The sequence below is a fragment of the Pelobates fuscus genome, chromosome 11 (assembly GCF_036172605.1).
Source record: "Pelobates fuscus isolate aPelFus1 chromosome 11, aPelFus1.pri, whole genome shotgun sequence".
In the NCBI taxonomy this organism is placed as follows: Eukaryota; Metazoa; Chordata; class Amphibia; order Anura; family Pelobatidae; genus Pelobates; species Pelobates fuscus.
Window position 1 is genome coordinate 122,855,770 of NC_086327.1, and position 16,960 is coordinate 122,872,729.

Below are 16,960 nucleotides of genomic sequence, written 5' to 3' on the forward strand. Positions count from 1 at the left end.
AATATGTGTAGGTACAGTAAATGTGTAAGAGGCAAATTAAATCTAAACACAACCACTGCAGAAATGTAAAAAGAGCCCTGGTCCTTAACGGTAATAAAATTGAAAAATGGCCTGGTCACTAAGGGGTTACACATTTGTAGCTGTCATGGCTTATTTATTCAGTTATGGTGGCATACTTTGTGCAAGAGGGTTTCCGTTTAGGTATTTATTCTTTCAGTCTATTCTTTACATCTTTTGGCACATTCCCCTTTGGTTTGGCACTTCTTCCTTCGTTTCTGTTTTCCTTTTTGTGCATTTAAGTTTTCTTCTGAATTCTGCTTTTTAGACTTTGCATTTTATTCACTCGTAAATGGTCAACATTGAGTAATAATGTCTACATTCTCACTAAATTAAAGAATGATATAATCTATGCATTATGTTACAGTTCTAATTCGCTTTCCCCGTTCCAAGGCTACTGTAGTTAGATCTGTTTTTTGGCAGGTTCCAGCCCAGCCATAGACTGTGTCCTCTGCAAGGATCATCTTGTTTTGATATTATATTTATATTAAATACACTTTTCTATAAATCCTGTGAGTGCTCTTTTTTTATATTTTATATATCACATCACAAACTTTTTTTCTTATTGCTTCATGAATAATACTAAAATACAGAGTTGAGATCTTAAATTTTACCACAGCATCTATGCACCAAAGCTATATGACATACTAGGAGCTTACATACAATGTGCCAAATGACTGTAGTAAAATTAGTATAGCTTGTCCTTTCAGGGTTTTTAATGTGAACACTGCCTTTTCAGAGAAACTGCAGTGTGTACATTTCTGCCTAGTGACACCTCTAGTGGCAGTCACTCAGACGGTCCATAGACTTGCTTCCTGGGTCACTGCTGCACAACGTGCAGCACTTTTAGTGGCTCCACGGTGTGCATGGAGGCGCTGAACGTGTCTCATAGAGATGCATTTGGCTCGGATAGTTACGTTTGAACTTCGCTAAGGATGTGGCGCAGTGGCAGAAATCCGCACGGCACTGGAAAAAAGGTACAGGTTTGTATTCCTGATACCATAGTGTGCCTTTAAGTAACTCCAGTACATTTCTGGTGGCTAGTTCACTTTAAATAAAAATGTAATTGTCATAGTGAAGGTTCGTTTCAGAATGGAAAAGAATCGCTGAGTAAGAATGTTAAAACCACACAGTTGCAATATGTTTAACTGCCATAAATAAGTCTCAGAGGTTTCTTGTAGTTTTTTTATACTGGGTCACCTGAATCAGGAAAATCCACGATTTCTCATATCTGTAGGCATATATTTGCTATTCAGTTTGGACTAGTTGAATGTTCCACAGAGCTTTTGCAGTGTTATACAGTCCTATCTATTTATTGTGTAGGATAAATCTTATTGCAATCCTTGCAATGATTCTGTCAACATTTTCTTTCCTTCCTCTTACCCTAATCGATATACAAACTTTCCCAGGGGTCATAACTATTGATCCACGTCATCACTATGACTCTAGAGTTGCTAAAATATACTCTCTTCTTCTTTTTTTTTTTTTTTATATACCTTGCTCTAACCAGTCTTACTCATTTTATATTTTCCTCAGGAGCAGTCTCTTCTTCAGCCACCAACGCTACAGCTTTTGAATGGGATGGGTCCCCTTGGTCGCCGAGCATCAGATGGAGGCGCTAACATACAGTTACATGCTCAACAGCTTTTGAAAAGGCCACGTGGACCATCTCCCTTGGTCACTATGACAACTGTGAGTGTCCGCTCAGTTCCAAGGCAATGCTCTCTTGTTTGCCAATGTATCCCTTCCCATGATTTTAGACTATCCCATCTTTGTGTGGCATGTATAACACTTAAGGGTTTTTTAGAAAATTCCAGGAAAAAGTTAGATATGATCAGTAGTGTGTTAAAAATGGCAAATTACTTTTGCTAAATATTTGTATGCAAGTCCTTTATTTAGGTAAATGTTATGTGACCTTGGAAGCAAAATACTTGCAGATTGGGAAAAGCGATTCGGCGGAATCTGAGTGACTCTATAGTCACCAAAACAACTTAAACTTAATTAAGTATTTTTGGTGTAAAGATAATGACCCTGCAGTTTCACTGTTAAATTCTGTCATTTAGAAGTTAAAAAACTTTGTTTATGCAGCCATAGGTACAGCACCCTGCATGTGACTTACACAGCCTTCCTAAATGCTTCCTGTAAAGAGTCATCTAATGTTTGTACTTCCTTTATTGCAATTTATGTTTAATTTAGAAAATCTCCTGCTCTGTTAATAGCTTGCTATACCCTGCAGGAGCCTCCTGTATGTAATTTAAGTTCACTTTGCAGAGCAGGAGACAAACATCTGATTGAAAGTGAATCCATTTTTTATTCATGCAGGCTGTGTCAGTCACTGCCAGTTGAGCTGTGGCTTGAGCTGCATAACCAATAGTGATGTAACTCCTAAATGCAGTGAATTGAGCAATGAGACTTCAGAGGCATGATCTATACACCAAAACTGCTTCATTAAGCTAAAGTCGTTTTGATGACTATAGTGTCCCTAATATATAATGACTAGCACTTCTTTGTACTGGTGCAGAGGAGTGACATAACGTAGGTGTGGTGAGTGGGCACTCACTGACATTACAAACATGAATGGTGGCACAATAAATGCCCCAACCAAAAATGAATGTAATGTTTATTAAAAGGAGTGGGATAGCGTAGGAAAGCCCATCCACCATCTCCATAAGTATATTCACATCTCAACACATGATTAATTGTTATCCCATCACCTACATCACATATGTGAGAGTATGGGGTACACACAATGGATGCTGCTCCCATGGTCAGTCAGGGATATCACTGAGCACGATGTCTTCTTGATGAGGGTTCCCATGGACCACTTGTTTTTGTAATTGCCTACAACCCAGGGGATAATAAAATGTGTATGAACAGACTTTGCTGACCACTTTACTAGCCCTGACATCGCCAAGCCCCAGGTATTAGCATGGATCTCTTGGTTACTTGGGAGTTTAGTTTCTTCAGTTCTTTATTTTCTTGGGATTTCTTCAATTGTAGTGGAGTCACTGGCTAAAACAGGCAAATTCGAATCTCCAAACGGTTTCATGGGGAAATACTGAAATCCTAAATTATTGTTGTTGGACATTTTCTAGCAGTGTTAGTTTAGCAGACATCAATTTGTCACATATGGGGTTAATCTCAGAGGTCCCCTTACATTTGGAAATTCAAAAGTTAGGTTAGTGTCTTACCAAATGCACGCTTACTCTATCTATGTGGGTGTCTTCAGATGACTATTGATATAATAATGCACAATTGACAAAAAAAATCTCCTCCCAACACTATAATAGGTGAGTAAATCAAATACAATAAAAGATATAAAACATAGAATAATATATTGTCAGTGATTGTGAGAGAAATAGATATTGGTGGTTAATTTACAGGTTTCCTGGTAACGGAATCTTATTTCTATCTGTAGAATTAACAAACTGTATAGTTTATGCTGATCGTATCAGAATATAGAAGCTCTTGTGTGACTATCACCTTGTTTAGAGTGGCCCTGTAACCTGACACTTTCTTTCCATAAATGAATATAACAAAGTTTCTTGATTCACACAGTCTTACAGCTGACATTTCCCATAATGCAGCATACTTAAAATAATTTATTTAAATTCATTTTTAATCAATATAAATTCGATTCCAAATAGAAACTTTTTATGAAATCCATATGTCCAACCTTAGTGTAACGCTTATTTTTTTCGAAACTATGCAGAAACACCTCATCATTCACATAATATGGCATTTGTGTGCTGTGGTTAATTTTGTTTGGTAACCATGCTTTGACAATTACTTTTCTACCGTAGGCTGTACCTGCTGTTACCCCGGTAGATGAGGAGAGTTCAGATGGGGAACCTGATCAGGAGGCTGTGCAGAGGTGAGTGCATTTCACACACTTTTGACCATTATTCTTTGTAGCCAACTGTGTACAGAATAAGGCTCCCTCAACATAAAGGCCTCAAATGATAATATTTATTTATGTAGTCAAATCTCATCCTATGTTATTGCATGGAAATAAGCGAATACATCTACATTGTCTTTGTGAACAATATTACAAGCTCTTGCCTGTTTACAGTCTGTCCCAAGCAAAGCCTGGGTGGGACCTGTAGGTACATGTAGAACTGGGACTTGTTCTGTAGAATTATAATAAATCCCTGGATGGAGACAATGCTGTTCTTGAACACTTGGTGGCGCTGGGATATTGGTTTTTGATGTGATGTTGGGAAAGAGGATCACAAAATAATGTGCATAAATATCCTTCCAAAGGCTGTTCGTTTTATTTGAAAAACGGTTGCATTACTAGACTTCGTCTCACAAAATGTTACATCTTTCTTTTGGAGAGAGTTTCCGTACAATACATTGTGGCATTGGTAATACACTCTTACATGCTCACTGTGATAAATAAAAACTGACGGCATGCGTGGTGCAACGTCACTTGGATTTCATTTAGCTGTGCCCTAATATAACATTGGATGTGTGTATCTATTGTAACATCTAGAAATATGTATTGTTTCAGATATCTTGCCAATCGCAGCAAGAGGCACACATTGGCAATGACTAGTCCGACTGCAGAGATCCCTGCTGATCTTCAGCGTCAACTGGGACAGCAACAATCCTTTCGAAATAGAGCTTGGCCTCCCCACCTTGCAGCTGACCCCCACCGGTGAGCACATGTTACATGTGTCTGCTGCACAGTACACGTCTAATATGTTTTTTCCTTGCCATAAAAATACAAAATGTCCTTTGTGTTCCCGGAAGGATCTGACCAAAGGTGCCATGTCGACCTTTGACCACTGAATGCACACGGCAGCAAGTAAACTTTGTATGACTGCTACCAATTGCCACGCTGGAGAAAACACACACACGCTGTTTACCTAGAAAATAAATTGCTACATATCCTAGAAACCGTACTGATCTGATCTAGGACAGTTGTAGGATGTATGTCAGCCAAAAATGCTTAAATGAATACTATAGTGCTATGGGGAGGGGGCGGGTGCTAATGCGCATGTGCCGCGAACGCCTTAGGCTCTCCCATAGGATAGCATTGACTTAATGCTTTCTTATGGGGATTTTAATGACACTGGATGTCCTCATGTCGAGTGTGAAGACATCCAGCATTAGTTAAACAACCTAAGGTCCAGTAAAATCCCAGAAGCACCACTAGTAGCTGTCTTAGTGCTGTCTCTAAGTGTGACAGGGAGCGTGCACCAAACCGCTGAAATTAGTTGAAGTGGTCTTGATGACTATAGTGTCCCTTTAAGCACTGACTGTCTTACTCCTGCAATGCAGTAAAGAGTAGGGTGAAATTGAGGTGCTGTTATATTTCTGTAAATTTACATGGGACATTGCCTTCATAGAATTTCCCATTTTTCTAGATTTCATTCTTAAGGGAATTCTGCTGTATTCAATCATTTCTAAAGTGAATTAAAGTACACACTATTAATTTAGTATTATTTATGTTTCAGAGACCTTACTTCAACAGTTTGTGTGTTATGCATGCAATATATGGAGCTTTCCTTTTTCTGCATACTGCTAAAATGAAACACTAGTTTAAATTACATAGTTACATAGTTAGATAGCTGAAAAGAGACTTGCGTCCATCAAGTTCAGCCTTCCTCACACCTGTTTTTTGCTGTTGATCCAAAAGAGAAAAAAAAAAAAAAAACCCCAGTTTGAAGCACAATTTTGCAACAAGCTAGGACAAAAAATTCCTTATTGACCCCAGAATGGCAGTCAGATTTATCCTTGAATCAAGCAGTTATTACCCTACATTGAAAGATTATATCCTTGAATATTCTGTCTTTGCAAGTATGCATCTAGTAGCTGTTTGAACATCTGTATGGAAATTAGTTCTCCTTAAAGGGACACTGTAGTCATCAGAACAACTACAGCTTAAAGTAGTGGTTCTGATGAATATAGTCAGTCCCTGATGGCTTTTTGCTGTAAACACAGTCTTTTTATAGAAAAGGCAGTGTTTACATTAACGCCTAGAGACAATTTCAGTGGCCACTTCTTAGGTGGCCACTGGAGCTGCTTCCTGGATAAGTGCTGCACAATGTGCAACACTGCCGTTCAGCGTCTCCACATTGTACATAGGGACACTGAACTTTCCTCGTAGAGATACATTGATTTGATGCATCGCTGTGAGGCGATACTGATTGGACAGGACATTGTTTGTGCTCCGGCTCACCTCTTTGACCATCTCAGCCAATCCAATGCTTTTTCTACGGGTAAGCATTGGATTGGCTGACATCAATTCTGATGGTGTCGGCCAAGGAGGCGGATCTGGGGCAGGGTCAGCGCCGGCAGAGTGGATAAAAAGGTAAGTTTTTTTCTTTCCTTTTAAGCAGGGGTGCAAGCCACCTAAATGGTGGTTTTAACATTATATGGTCAGGAATACATTAGTGTGCTTTTGGACCAAATCCATTTTGGGAAACGTCTCTAACGATCGTAGGTATATACTTCGCTACATAAAAAGACAGGGTGTTGTGCGGGCTTTGGTTTTATTATTCTCCTGTCTCGGAAGGGAAAGATGCTGAAATATTTAATTTAAAGGGACACTATAGTTACCAGAACAACTACAGCTTAATGTAGTTGTCCTGGTGAGTATAATAGCTCCATTCAGGCATTTTTTGTAAACACTGCCTTTTCAGAGAAAAGACAGTGTTTACATTGCCCCTAGATGGCCACTGGAGGTGCTTCCTGGCTCAGGGCTGAACAGTAATCAGCCCTGCCGTTTATGGTCCCCATATTAAGCCAACTCTAATGTACAGCAATGATTACAGCTCTCCATGTGAGCCTGTAAAAAGACCTGGCTTAGAGAACATATAATACATTATGCAGACAACAACAAATGTGAGCAGTAGATATATATATATATATATATATATATATATATATATATATATATATATATATATATATATATATATATATATATATATATAATTTTATTTTTTTTAGTTGTCTTGGATTCATACCACCAACCCATCATTTGTAGTATACTCTGCAAAACACATAAAGCTATACACCAAAGTGAGAATTGTCTATAGAGTATCTCTGCTTCAAAATAAGCTATTTAATCTTTAATACCTAATTGGCGGTAAGCATGAATATGCCAGAGGAATCTTACCCAGCGTGGAAAGCTGAGTGGTATAGGTGTTGTGATCGGTCACCTATTACATTTTAAAATAGTGGTATGTGTTGGGTTGTTTAGTTGGTTCTTTAGCAGAGCCTAAAGAACAAAAATACAGAATTTTTGCCAAAACACAGAAGAATTATCGTCTGTGTTCAGGAAATACACAGAGGAAACTAAACAAATGCCAGCTGTTAAATCCATACTTCTTGGGGAAGTAATGTTAATTTATCAGCATTCCACTTACAAACTGATATGAAGCCTCTCAATCCTTTGTGCAACTAGGTAACTAGGGTATTTTAAAGGGCCAGCACAGTTTTTAATTATTTTGATAAATGGGTCAAAATTTCATGGAATCATATAACTATAATAACGTATTGTAAGAAGGAAAAAAAAAACTAAAAACTGGTAAAATCCAGGCACTGTAACATGCTATGATGCTGAGTTATAAGTCATTGACCTACCCTTGTCTCCATTTTACCCGTTATTTATTACTCCACAATACGGTATAAGTATATAGCATATACTCAAATACAGTAAAAAAAAAAAAAAAAAGTGTGTCTGTGTGTATATTTATTTATTTATTTATTTATACATGGCTCGACAAATCCCAGGTCGCCCTGGCGACAAGGACTTTACTCCTTGCGCCTGAGATTTGTTGGCCCATTCAGGCTGAAGTGGTCAGCCGCCTATGAGTGGAGGCGGCCGGCTCATAAAAAGCATGGGCATGCGGTCGGTTGGCCAGCCATCTGATAGAGAGCGTGGGCTGTGCGCACAGGCATGAGGCGCCTGGAGGATTGAGACAGACGGTCTGGTGCACGAGAGAGCTGTAACCTCCCTCCCTGCTCTGCTCCCTCGTGCGTCCTTCAGTGATGTCGGGAGCCGGAAAATGACGTCATTCTGGGCCCAGCATCACTAAACAGCGCTCTACGGAGATGACTGAAGCCCCACTGGACCCGAGGGAAAGTCAAACAACTCCAGCTCCAGGTAGGGAGGCTGGGTGGTCACCTTAATGTATGTATGTGTGTGAGTGTATGTGTTCAGGTGACTGGTCCCCCTTCAATCACACGTGTAAGAAGTTTTTACTCCCCGTTTTCCCCCCATGCTGTGCTTGATCTCAGCCAATCCAATGCTTTCCCATAGGAAAGCATTGGGAGGCTATTGCGCATATGTGGCAAAACGCCATGCTGCGCCAATCAGCATCTCCTTATATAGATTAATTGAATGAATGCATCTTTATGGGGAACATTCAGCATCTCCTTGCAGAGCGTGGCGATGCTAAACGTAGGTACTGCGTACTGTGCCGCATTAACCCAGGAGGCTGTGTGAGTGACTTTCACTAGACGTGTTAATAGGCAACAATGTAAATATACTGCCTTTTCTCTGAAAAGGCAGGGTTTACATTGAAAAGTGTGGAGGGACAGGTTGTAGAGACGCAAACTACATTAAGCTGTAGTGGTTCTGGTGACTATAGTGTCCCTTTAAGAATTGTATTTTTGATATTGAAAAAACTGGCTTCTAACTTTTTTTGCTGGATCCTAGATTTAAAGCAAATTTGTCAAGCCCTGTATTTACACTGTTTTTAATTTATTTTTGTATAATTTATGTAATGTTAAAATAGTTCTCTCAAGTCTGAATCATACTTATAAATTTCTTTAAAAGATAAAAAACAAAACCCAGAAACTCTCTTCTGGATACAGATGTTCTGGTTCTGCAGAAATCAAGAAGTGGCTGATTTTCTCATAATTTTTTAAACTGTTCTTTACCTTTAACCTTTATTGAATATTATAAAGGGCTGTAGTTGCCACCTTGATAGTATCCAATATTATTTAGTTTTGTGCCAAAAGGTTTTACAACTCCAGAAATGTTCCTTTAATCTATATGGAAGTACTAGTCCCTACGTGTAGTGCCCCAATATAGTCACTAGGGGACTCAATCGTCATTAGGCTGTAGTAAAAAACATACACAAGATAGAACAAGTGTCAGACGGGAGTACAAAAATAAGTGAACAATCTGCACTCAGGATGTATGTGTTTTGACACTTGTTATATGTCTGAGTGCTGGCAGATAAGTAGGGATACTGTAGGCTTGTTTCAGCCTGTTGGACAGAGCCTTCTGTTCTACAAACGGAGCACAACCCCCTACTGATGAGGTGTATAAAACGTATTTCCACAAAATTAAACACTATTGGGTACTATGTAGGTGGCAACTACAGCCCTTTAAATACATTCAATAAAGGTTATTTTTCTCCTCTTTGTATATCCCCACCTTTTTGATGTTGATTTTCTCACATTGAAAAGCTAAAACACTTGGTTGAGTGGACAACCAGATTCGACTCTAGGAACTCTTTCCTTTTATGTTGTGTTCTCCTTGGTAAATGAAACCATTCTGTAGTTTTTATGATCCAGGCAGTACTTGGGTGATTGTCTAGAACACTCCTACTTGGAGTGCTTCCTCTTTTGCAGTAGTTGTGTGATGTCACTTGGCGTTCAGCCTAATGTGACTCACCTTTGCAGCCGCAGTTATAATAAATATATTCTCTTATGGTGTTTTTATAATTTTGTTCTGTGTGCAGTTGTGTAGATGTGATTGCTTATCGTTGCCTTATATGTGGCATGTCATTCGTCTTCAATCCTCAAATATATCCATCGAACACAGTTTATTCATCGACTGTTTCTTCCCACTTTCTACAATCTTCTCTTTTCAGATCCATGTATAAAGACTCAAATACCCTTCATCTTCCCGCTGAGCGTTTCTCTCCCGTGCGCAGGTTCTCTGACGGTGCTGCCACAATACAAGCTTTCAAAGCTCACCTGGAGAAAATGGGCAACCATAACAGCAGCATCAAACAGTTACAGCAGGTAACTCGAAGCCCCCCAGATTCATATATAGTATTATGTTTATTTTCCAGCGCTTACAAATCAACATCCTTTAGAAATAACACAGGAGTCTGTTTTAAAACATCCATTACAGAATGAAAGGAAACACATTAAATATTTTAAATGATTGCTCATTAAGGCCTTTATTTAATACGCTTTGAAAATAAGTTTAATGCCGTTAGAAAAACGTTACAAATAATTTATCTGACAGAAGTCCCTATTAAATCCTATGGAATTCTTTGTAAATGAATCATTTGGAAATCTTATTAAATAAAAGCTGGTGTTTGCCAGGAAATGAGCGGGAATTGTAACGTTATATAATAGAAGGGGGAAAAAAATCGACCCATTTTTCCAGATCTGAATTTTGATCTAGAGATTGCAATTCCTTGATTAGTTACCATTTTTTTTGGTGGTTTACTGAATTGCTCTGCTTTCGAAATGTATCATTTTAACCCCTTAAGGACACATGACATGTGTGACATGTCATGATTCCCTTTTATTCCAGAAGTTTGGTCCTTAAGGGGTTAATAAATAAACCCTCTTTAGAAAGTCCCCTAGAAGAGTCTTCCTCTGATTTCGCTTATTTCTCAGACTTCTCAAAATGTGGATACGGTTCGATAATTCGCAAATAGTATATCGCGTGAAATTTGTCAAACTGAATCTAGAGTTATACACCTATAAAAAAAACAAATGAAATAAAATTTGCTTTAAAGTATTGACAATCTATCCCGTTCCTTGCTAGCGCACTTTGTGTTTTTGTCTTTAACTTGTAAACCTTATTGTTACTTTAATGTAACATTTGACCACATAAAGTCCTATTCATTATTACAAGAGCATCATTTAATTTTTTTTTATTTACTTGTTGTGATTTGATTTTATTGGGAGCTCCCCGATGCTGTGTTCGTACTCAAATAATAAAGGGAGCTTCTGAGAAACCATGTGAACCTCGTCACTGTCTTAATACTGTATATGGAAGACACTGGATGTCTGTGTAACTTCTCTTTGGAACAGTAGCTATTTTACTTTTCTCCAATGCAGGCGAGCAATCCCACAAGTGATTTATATTGGTGATGGGATTGCAGTTTAGTCAGTGGCTACTTGTTCACCCTTTGTAGGAAGGTGCAAGTAAGAATCTAATTCACCGTGTGTAACAGTGTTTGTTTGCCATATGGAGAAAGACAATCTCGTCTTTTCACAGGAGTGTGAGCAGCTGCAGAAAATGTATGGTATACATATGGATGAGAGGACACTGGAACATACACAGCAGCAGCACATTATGTATCAGCAAGAACATCAGCAGCACTTTCTGCAGCAGCATCTCCAGGTACGAGAGAGTCCATGAACTCCTTACCGGGATCCATTAACTACAGCTGGTAGACTATGCATTCACGACTCATTATTTGACCTCTGTCCCTTTTATAACATGCCTTAAAGGGATCTTCAGCATCTTCAGTTTTCAAACCTTCGTTTATAATGCCAATTTAGGAATTACGCATTAGAGCCTATAGATCGGTGATGGCTAACCTTGACACCATAAATTGTTTCTGGACTACATTTCCCATGGTGCTCAGCTAGTTTTTATACTCTAAAAGTTAGCTGAGCATCATGGGAAATGTAGCCCAGAAATAATTCATGGTGTCTTCTTTGCCATCACTGCTGTAGATCATGGGAGGAATCCTTCTGGTTTGCATTGTAAACACAAATTTGTAAAGTGTTCCCTTCTTGTCTTTGGTTAGGACTGTATCTGCCCCCCACAGCCGTCACCCCCTCTACAGACCTCAACCGTGGCACCAGCCTGTGAAAATCAGCCAGCTCTGCTTACCCACCAGCTTCAGAGGTATTGTCTTTGTCTGTAGTGTGTTTCCCCGTTGGTGTAAGACCTAACAAATTCCAGACCTGGAGTGTAGTGAACTGAAAGATATGAGAAAGCACTAGCACTCCAAATCCTCCCCACCCAAAATGCTAATTTTTCATACGCTGTTATTTAAAAAAATAAATAAAAATGCTACGCACATGATATGCTAGTTGCTATTGAAGCCTAAAATGCTTGATGTATCTACCTGTTAATTTGTAAATGGTGCATAAAGAGAGCAAGCAACACATCTGATAATCTGTCAATGTACTTATCTCGTATTTATTTTTCAATTCCAAGGGCTTTTTAGAAATCAGTGTACCTTGAAATGCCATAAGGTTATATATTTGACTCTGCGTCTGTTTTTTGCACCTACTAAGTGCAACACCACCTAATTGGCTGGTATTTCTTTACTTTAATATTATAAATGTCCCTAACCTCAATCTGTACCCCATATCATTATATTGTCCTATGTCTACTCCTGAACAGGCTCAAATAAATGTTTATGCAGAGATTGTTTTATTTCTGTATTTATTTTGAAGAGGCTAATGCCCATTATGTTCATAGCTTGTTCTTGTCTTTTTAGGTTGCGAATTCAGCCTTCCAGTCCTCCCCCAAATCCAACCAGCAATCACCTTTTTAGGCAGCCAAACAGCAGCCCTCCACCGTCCTCCAGTGCCATGCTCCAGACTCATGGTATGGTGTCCTCTATCCATCTCTATATCGTATCTGTATGTGTGTGTGTATATATATATATATGTATATACTCTGTATATCTGTATGATCTGTATATCTCTCTCTCTGTCTATATCTGTGTGTGTGTGTGTGTGTGTATATATATATATTATTTTATTTTATTTTTTTACCAGGGGCCTCAACTTCTACTCCATATCAGGGGATGCCTCCTCACAGTGCTATCTATCAGCCTTCTAGCAGTGGCTCTCCCCCTCCAAACATGCCACTGCCTCGGATGAATATCCAGCCGCAGAGCCAACAGTCTGCACAGCAAGTTACCATCCAAGTTCAGGAGCCATCAGATATGCCAGGATCCTCCCGGGGTGTGCCAATCAATCCTTGTGCCAACCATATACAGATGCAGCAGCGAGCTACGTTCATGGCATCTTTGGGCTGTTACAGTCACAGACCCTTGTCCAAGCAGCTGAGTGCAGACAGTGCTGAAGTGCACAGGTACGTAAAGGGCTTTGCTGTAGTTGTAAAAAGCTATATATTTGGCAAAGGAGAAAAGTGTAGCAACTGGTGGTGGAAGAGATTATAATAGCAGCTTCATTAAAACTTGGAACAGTCACTGTTGATTAAAAACAATTGTCTCAAAATTTTTGAATTGTCCGGTGCGCAATGTATTGCTGTATCTCCATTTACTGCAAAGTGCTATCCCATAATTCCAGAGCCTGTTTAAGAATTAGAAGTACTTCACATATTCATAATTAAAATAAACTCTTAGGGGCGTGACCTGGCTTAAAACATGCTTAAATGTGTGCTTATAACAGCTGCCTAATTTGCTGTTAAAGGGACATTCCACACACCTAAAGCACCTCAGTTCTTTATATTTGAGTGTTTCTCCCCTTTATTGCAGCTTTTAAAAGTGCTGACTTTTTTCCCCCAGAAACCGCACTTTTGTAACGAATTTCACAAACACTTGCATGCCTTCTCCCACAGATCCCATGTTAGCCCTGTCTGCTGCCTCCCTTGCTTTCAGTGTGGAGAACTTGGGCTGAAAGCCTGTACACACTCGCCCCTGATCATTAATTGTAGGTTTATCTACTAAAATGTTTAATAAAAATGCAGTTGTGGGGTAAAAGGTCCACATGGACAGTAGTCAGCAGGAATTTTATTATAGTATTTCAGCATGATTTTACCACTTGTATATCCTTTCAGCCACTTACCCTTAAAGGGATACTGCAGGCACCATTAGTGCTTCATCGCATTGAAGTGGTTATAGTGTCTAGTCTACCATTTTTTGTGTTAATCAAGAGTCCACAGAAACGTATCTCCTCTGTGCTGTTAGGGATGACAGGGTGGAAAAAATGTTTTATTTAGATTTCTTTTATTTATTTATTTTTCTTCTTTTTTTACTTACATCAGACTTCTTTTAATAAAATTAATTTGAATTAAAAATCTGTCTGGAGGATAGCCTTCTATTTTAAATAGATTATAGTCCAAAGGTTATTCAGCATGTAGCCTTAAACTGTATATTCATGGAATATTTGCATTCTAGGTAAGTGAATTCCATTAGTCCAAGTTCATTGAACTTGTGCCTGCAGAGATAACTTAGAGCTGCATTGAATCCATGCATCTCTATGAGGAAAATTCAGTGTCTCTATGCAGAGGATGGAAACACTGAAAGTGTGCAGCACTTCCCCAGGAAGCACCTCTAGCAGCCATATGAGGAGTGGCCAGTGGAGGTATCCCTAGGCTGTAATGTAAACACTGCACTTTCTCTGAAAAGACTGTTAAAAATAAAAAATAAAACAACAAAGCTATTTGAAGGTTTTCCAATTTGCACCAGAAAGGTGGAAATAATCTGTCTTGACTCCATAATGGCAATTGGATTTTTAATTGTAACAACAACTTGTTCACACACACACATTTTTTTATATCCTTACATAGTCTGCTTTTGCAAAAAATATCTCTTTTAAAATCCAGGTTATGTTTTCTTTGAATTCCTAACACTTCACACTTTGCTCAGTAACCTTGCATATCATGGACTGTCTAAGTACACTACAGGCACAGAACAGTTGGAATGTAACTGTGTGTGTGTTAACAGCTAAAATGCTTTTGTCCCAATAAGTTAATAATGTTTTTCTTTTCCTCACCAATTCCAATTACCCATGATGATCTTTCAGTCTGAACGTGGGCCGCTTCTCCCCTTCCACAAACTATGACCAGACCCACCTCCACCCTCACGTATTCCCAGATCAGCCTCGGCCTCCTCCTGTCGGGTACACTTCCACAGCAAGCACAGGATACAATACTTCTGGTGGCACAGGGTACCAGCAGGTCATGAAGGTACCTCAAATGGAGCAGTATCCTGGTTTCCCTGCCACCCCCCAGCAGAACTACAATCCCTCAAGTCTGCAACAGGCTTTACTATCCCCCACCCCTGCCACCTATACCAGGCATCACCAGCAGTTGCCTCACATGTTACAGGGTCTACTCTCCCCTCGTCATTCTCTGACTGGCCATGGAGATGTACGCCTGCCCCCTGCTGACTTCATGCAGCTTCTCAAACAGCACCAGCAACAGCAGCAAGAGTTGAATGAACTTTTTAACCAGCACCTGAGCCAAGGTGATGCTGGGAACATTTCCTACCAGAGCTCACCTGAGCCCTTCCACCACCTCCTTCAAATCCGAGCACAGGAATGTATCCATCCAGCTCCAACTGTTCCCTCATCATCCAGGTACCACCCAGCCATGCTGCACTCCGAGAGCATGGAGGAGGACAACTCTGGAGATGGACATGGGGTGGGCGAGGGAGAAACTGTCAGACCCCTGGTGAAGCCCTGCCAGGAGACTGGACATGGAGATACAGAATCTATGTTGGGGACAATGACAATTAGGGAGCAGGAGCTGGGAACACAGCAGTACCAGTCGCAGACCTACAGCCGGACCAAGCCTACCAGCAGAGGTAAGAGTTGCACATTGTAGAAAGAGGAAATGGTGCAAAATGGTTTTAGAGACAGTTCTACCTGATTGCTATAGAATATCGCTTGGTATTCTAGATAGATGTCAAAATCACACCTACACATTTTAAAAACTGTCACATCCCAGGATTTCCTTTTCTTTATATGCCTGTTAACTAAAGTGATTGGTGATATTCAATATTTTATTCAATAGTGTAATTTCCAGAGAAGTGACACTTTCCCTTTAAATTATTTTGGCTTGAAAATAATCCGTGATGATTGGAGTTCAGGGCATAGGACAGCATCTGTAATAAGGTGCTGAATTAAACAGGTGAAACTGCAGTGTGCTAGCGCTAATGCATGTGCTACGTAGATGCTGGTTAAGTAAAATATTATCTAAACAGCTTGACAAAGATACCAGCTGCCCTTACCATAAATGATTCATGTGTCTAGAATCCCTTTTATTCACCCTTTGCTCTCCTCCCCTCCTGCACACACTTGTCTCATTATCTCAGTGGCTTGTTATCTGTCTGATTCTTGGACTTTCTGGAGGTAGAAGCATCTCACAGCCTTTGGACACACAATGTATCGCTGTACTTAACCCATGCTTTGCCTCTCTTATGGAGGAAAGAACATTTTAACTGCTTAAAGGGTTACTCAAAGCACCTTGACTACGTCAGTGATTTAAAGTGGTCATGGTGCATGGAGTCTGTATGTGCAGTGTTTTGCTGTGAAATTTGGCACACACCAAGTGGAATCCCTTGGCTGCTGGAGTAGTAATTCCACCTCTGCTACTAGGCTAACAACCTGGCTAATGTTATTCCTGTGCCATTTATTCATTGGCTGAGAGCAGTCAGCTGATTCATACGCTGGAAATGTGTCACCACAGTAGCAGGGGGCCTCAGAGTCCACTGGGACCCAGGTATAAAGGCAAATCATTGCTAAACAGATTGGCAAGGGTACTCCTGGCGTTATAACCACTGTCGAGCTGACCCGTTAAGTTAGGTTTTTAAAGAACATTTGCATCTTGCACATCACGATGCTAGAATAAAAATCTTTACTCTGTTCCACAGTAGGAATTATGCTTTAATTGCTGGAGTTTGTATAACAGCATCCTAGTGGAAGCTATAGTTAACGTAATGTAACATACCGCACTCGGGTATTTTTCATTGTTCAAATATTTTGGAGCTTTGTCATTGTAAACTTGTTTCTCTTAATTTTTTGTAGAATTACAAAAGTCCTCTTGCTCACCTGGGCACTGTCATATTTACTTTTTGTTTAGTAATATTGATTATCGTGAAACTTGAAGGTCCTCTTCACTAACATAACTACCTGCGCGTAATCTCAGATACATTGGGTAGTGGAATAATACATAATGAGTACCATATTGATTTGTGAG

General features: G+C 39.6%; 1 protein-coding gene across 1 annotated transcript in view; it reads left to right on the forward strand.

The window, feature by feature from the left end:
* Nucleotides 1-16,960, forward strand: part of SIK3 (SIK family kinase 3) — a 72,862-nt gene that overhangs the window by 46,779 nt on the left and 9,123 nt on the right. The window contains exons 13-21 of the mRNA XM_063436545.1: nucleotides 1,594-1,749; nucleotides 3,861-3,931; nucleotides 4,571-4,717; nucleotides 9,897-10,050; nucleotides 11,267-11,392; nucleotides 11,805-11,905; nucleotides 12,507-12,616; nucleotides 12,790-13,108; nucleotides 14,785-15,566. Coding sequence (XP_063292615.1) covers nucleotides 1,594-1,749; nucleotides 3,861-3,931; nucleotides 4,571-4,717; nucleotides 9,897-10,050; nucleotides 11,267-11,392; nucleotides 11,805-11,905; nucleotides 12,507-12,616; nucleotides 12,790-13,108; nucleotides 14,785-15,566 — 1,966 coding nt within the window. The remainder of the gene's footprint in view (nucleotides 1-1,593; nucleotides 1,750-3,860; nucleotides 3,932-4,570; nucleotides 4,718-9,896; nucleotides 10,051-11,266; nucleotides 11,393-11,804; nucleotides 11,906-12,506; nucleotides 12,617-12,789; nucleotides 13,109-14,784; nucleotides 15,567-16,960) is intronic.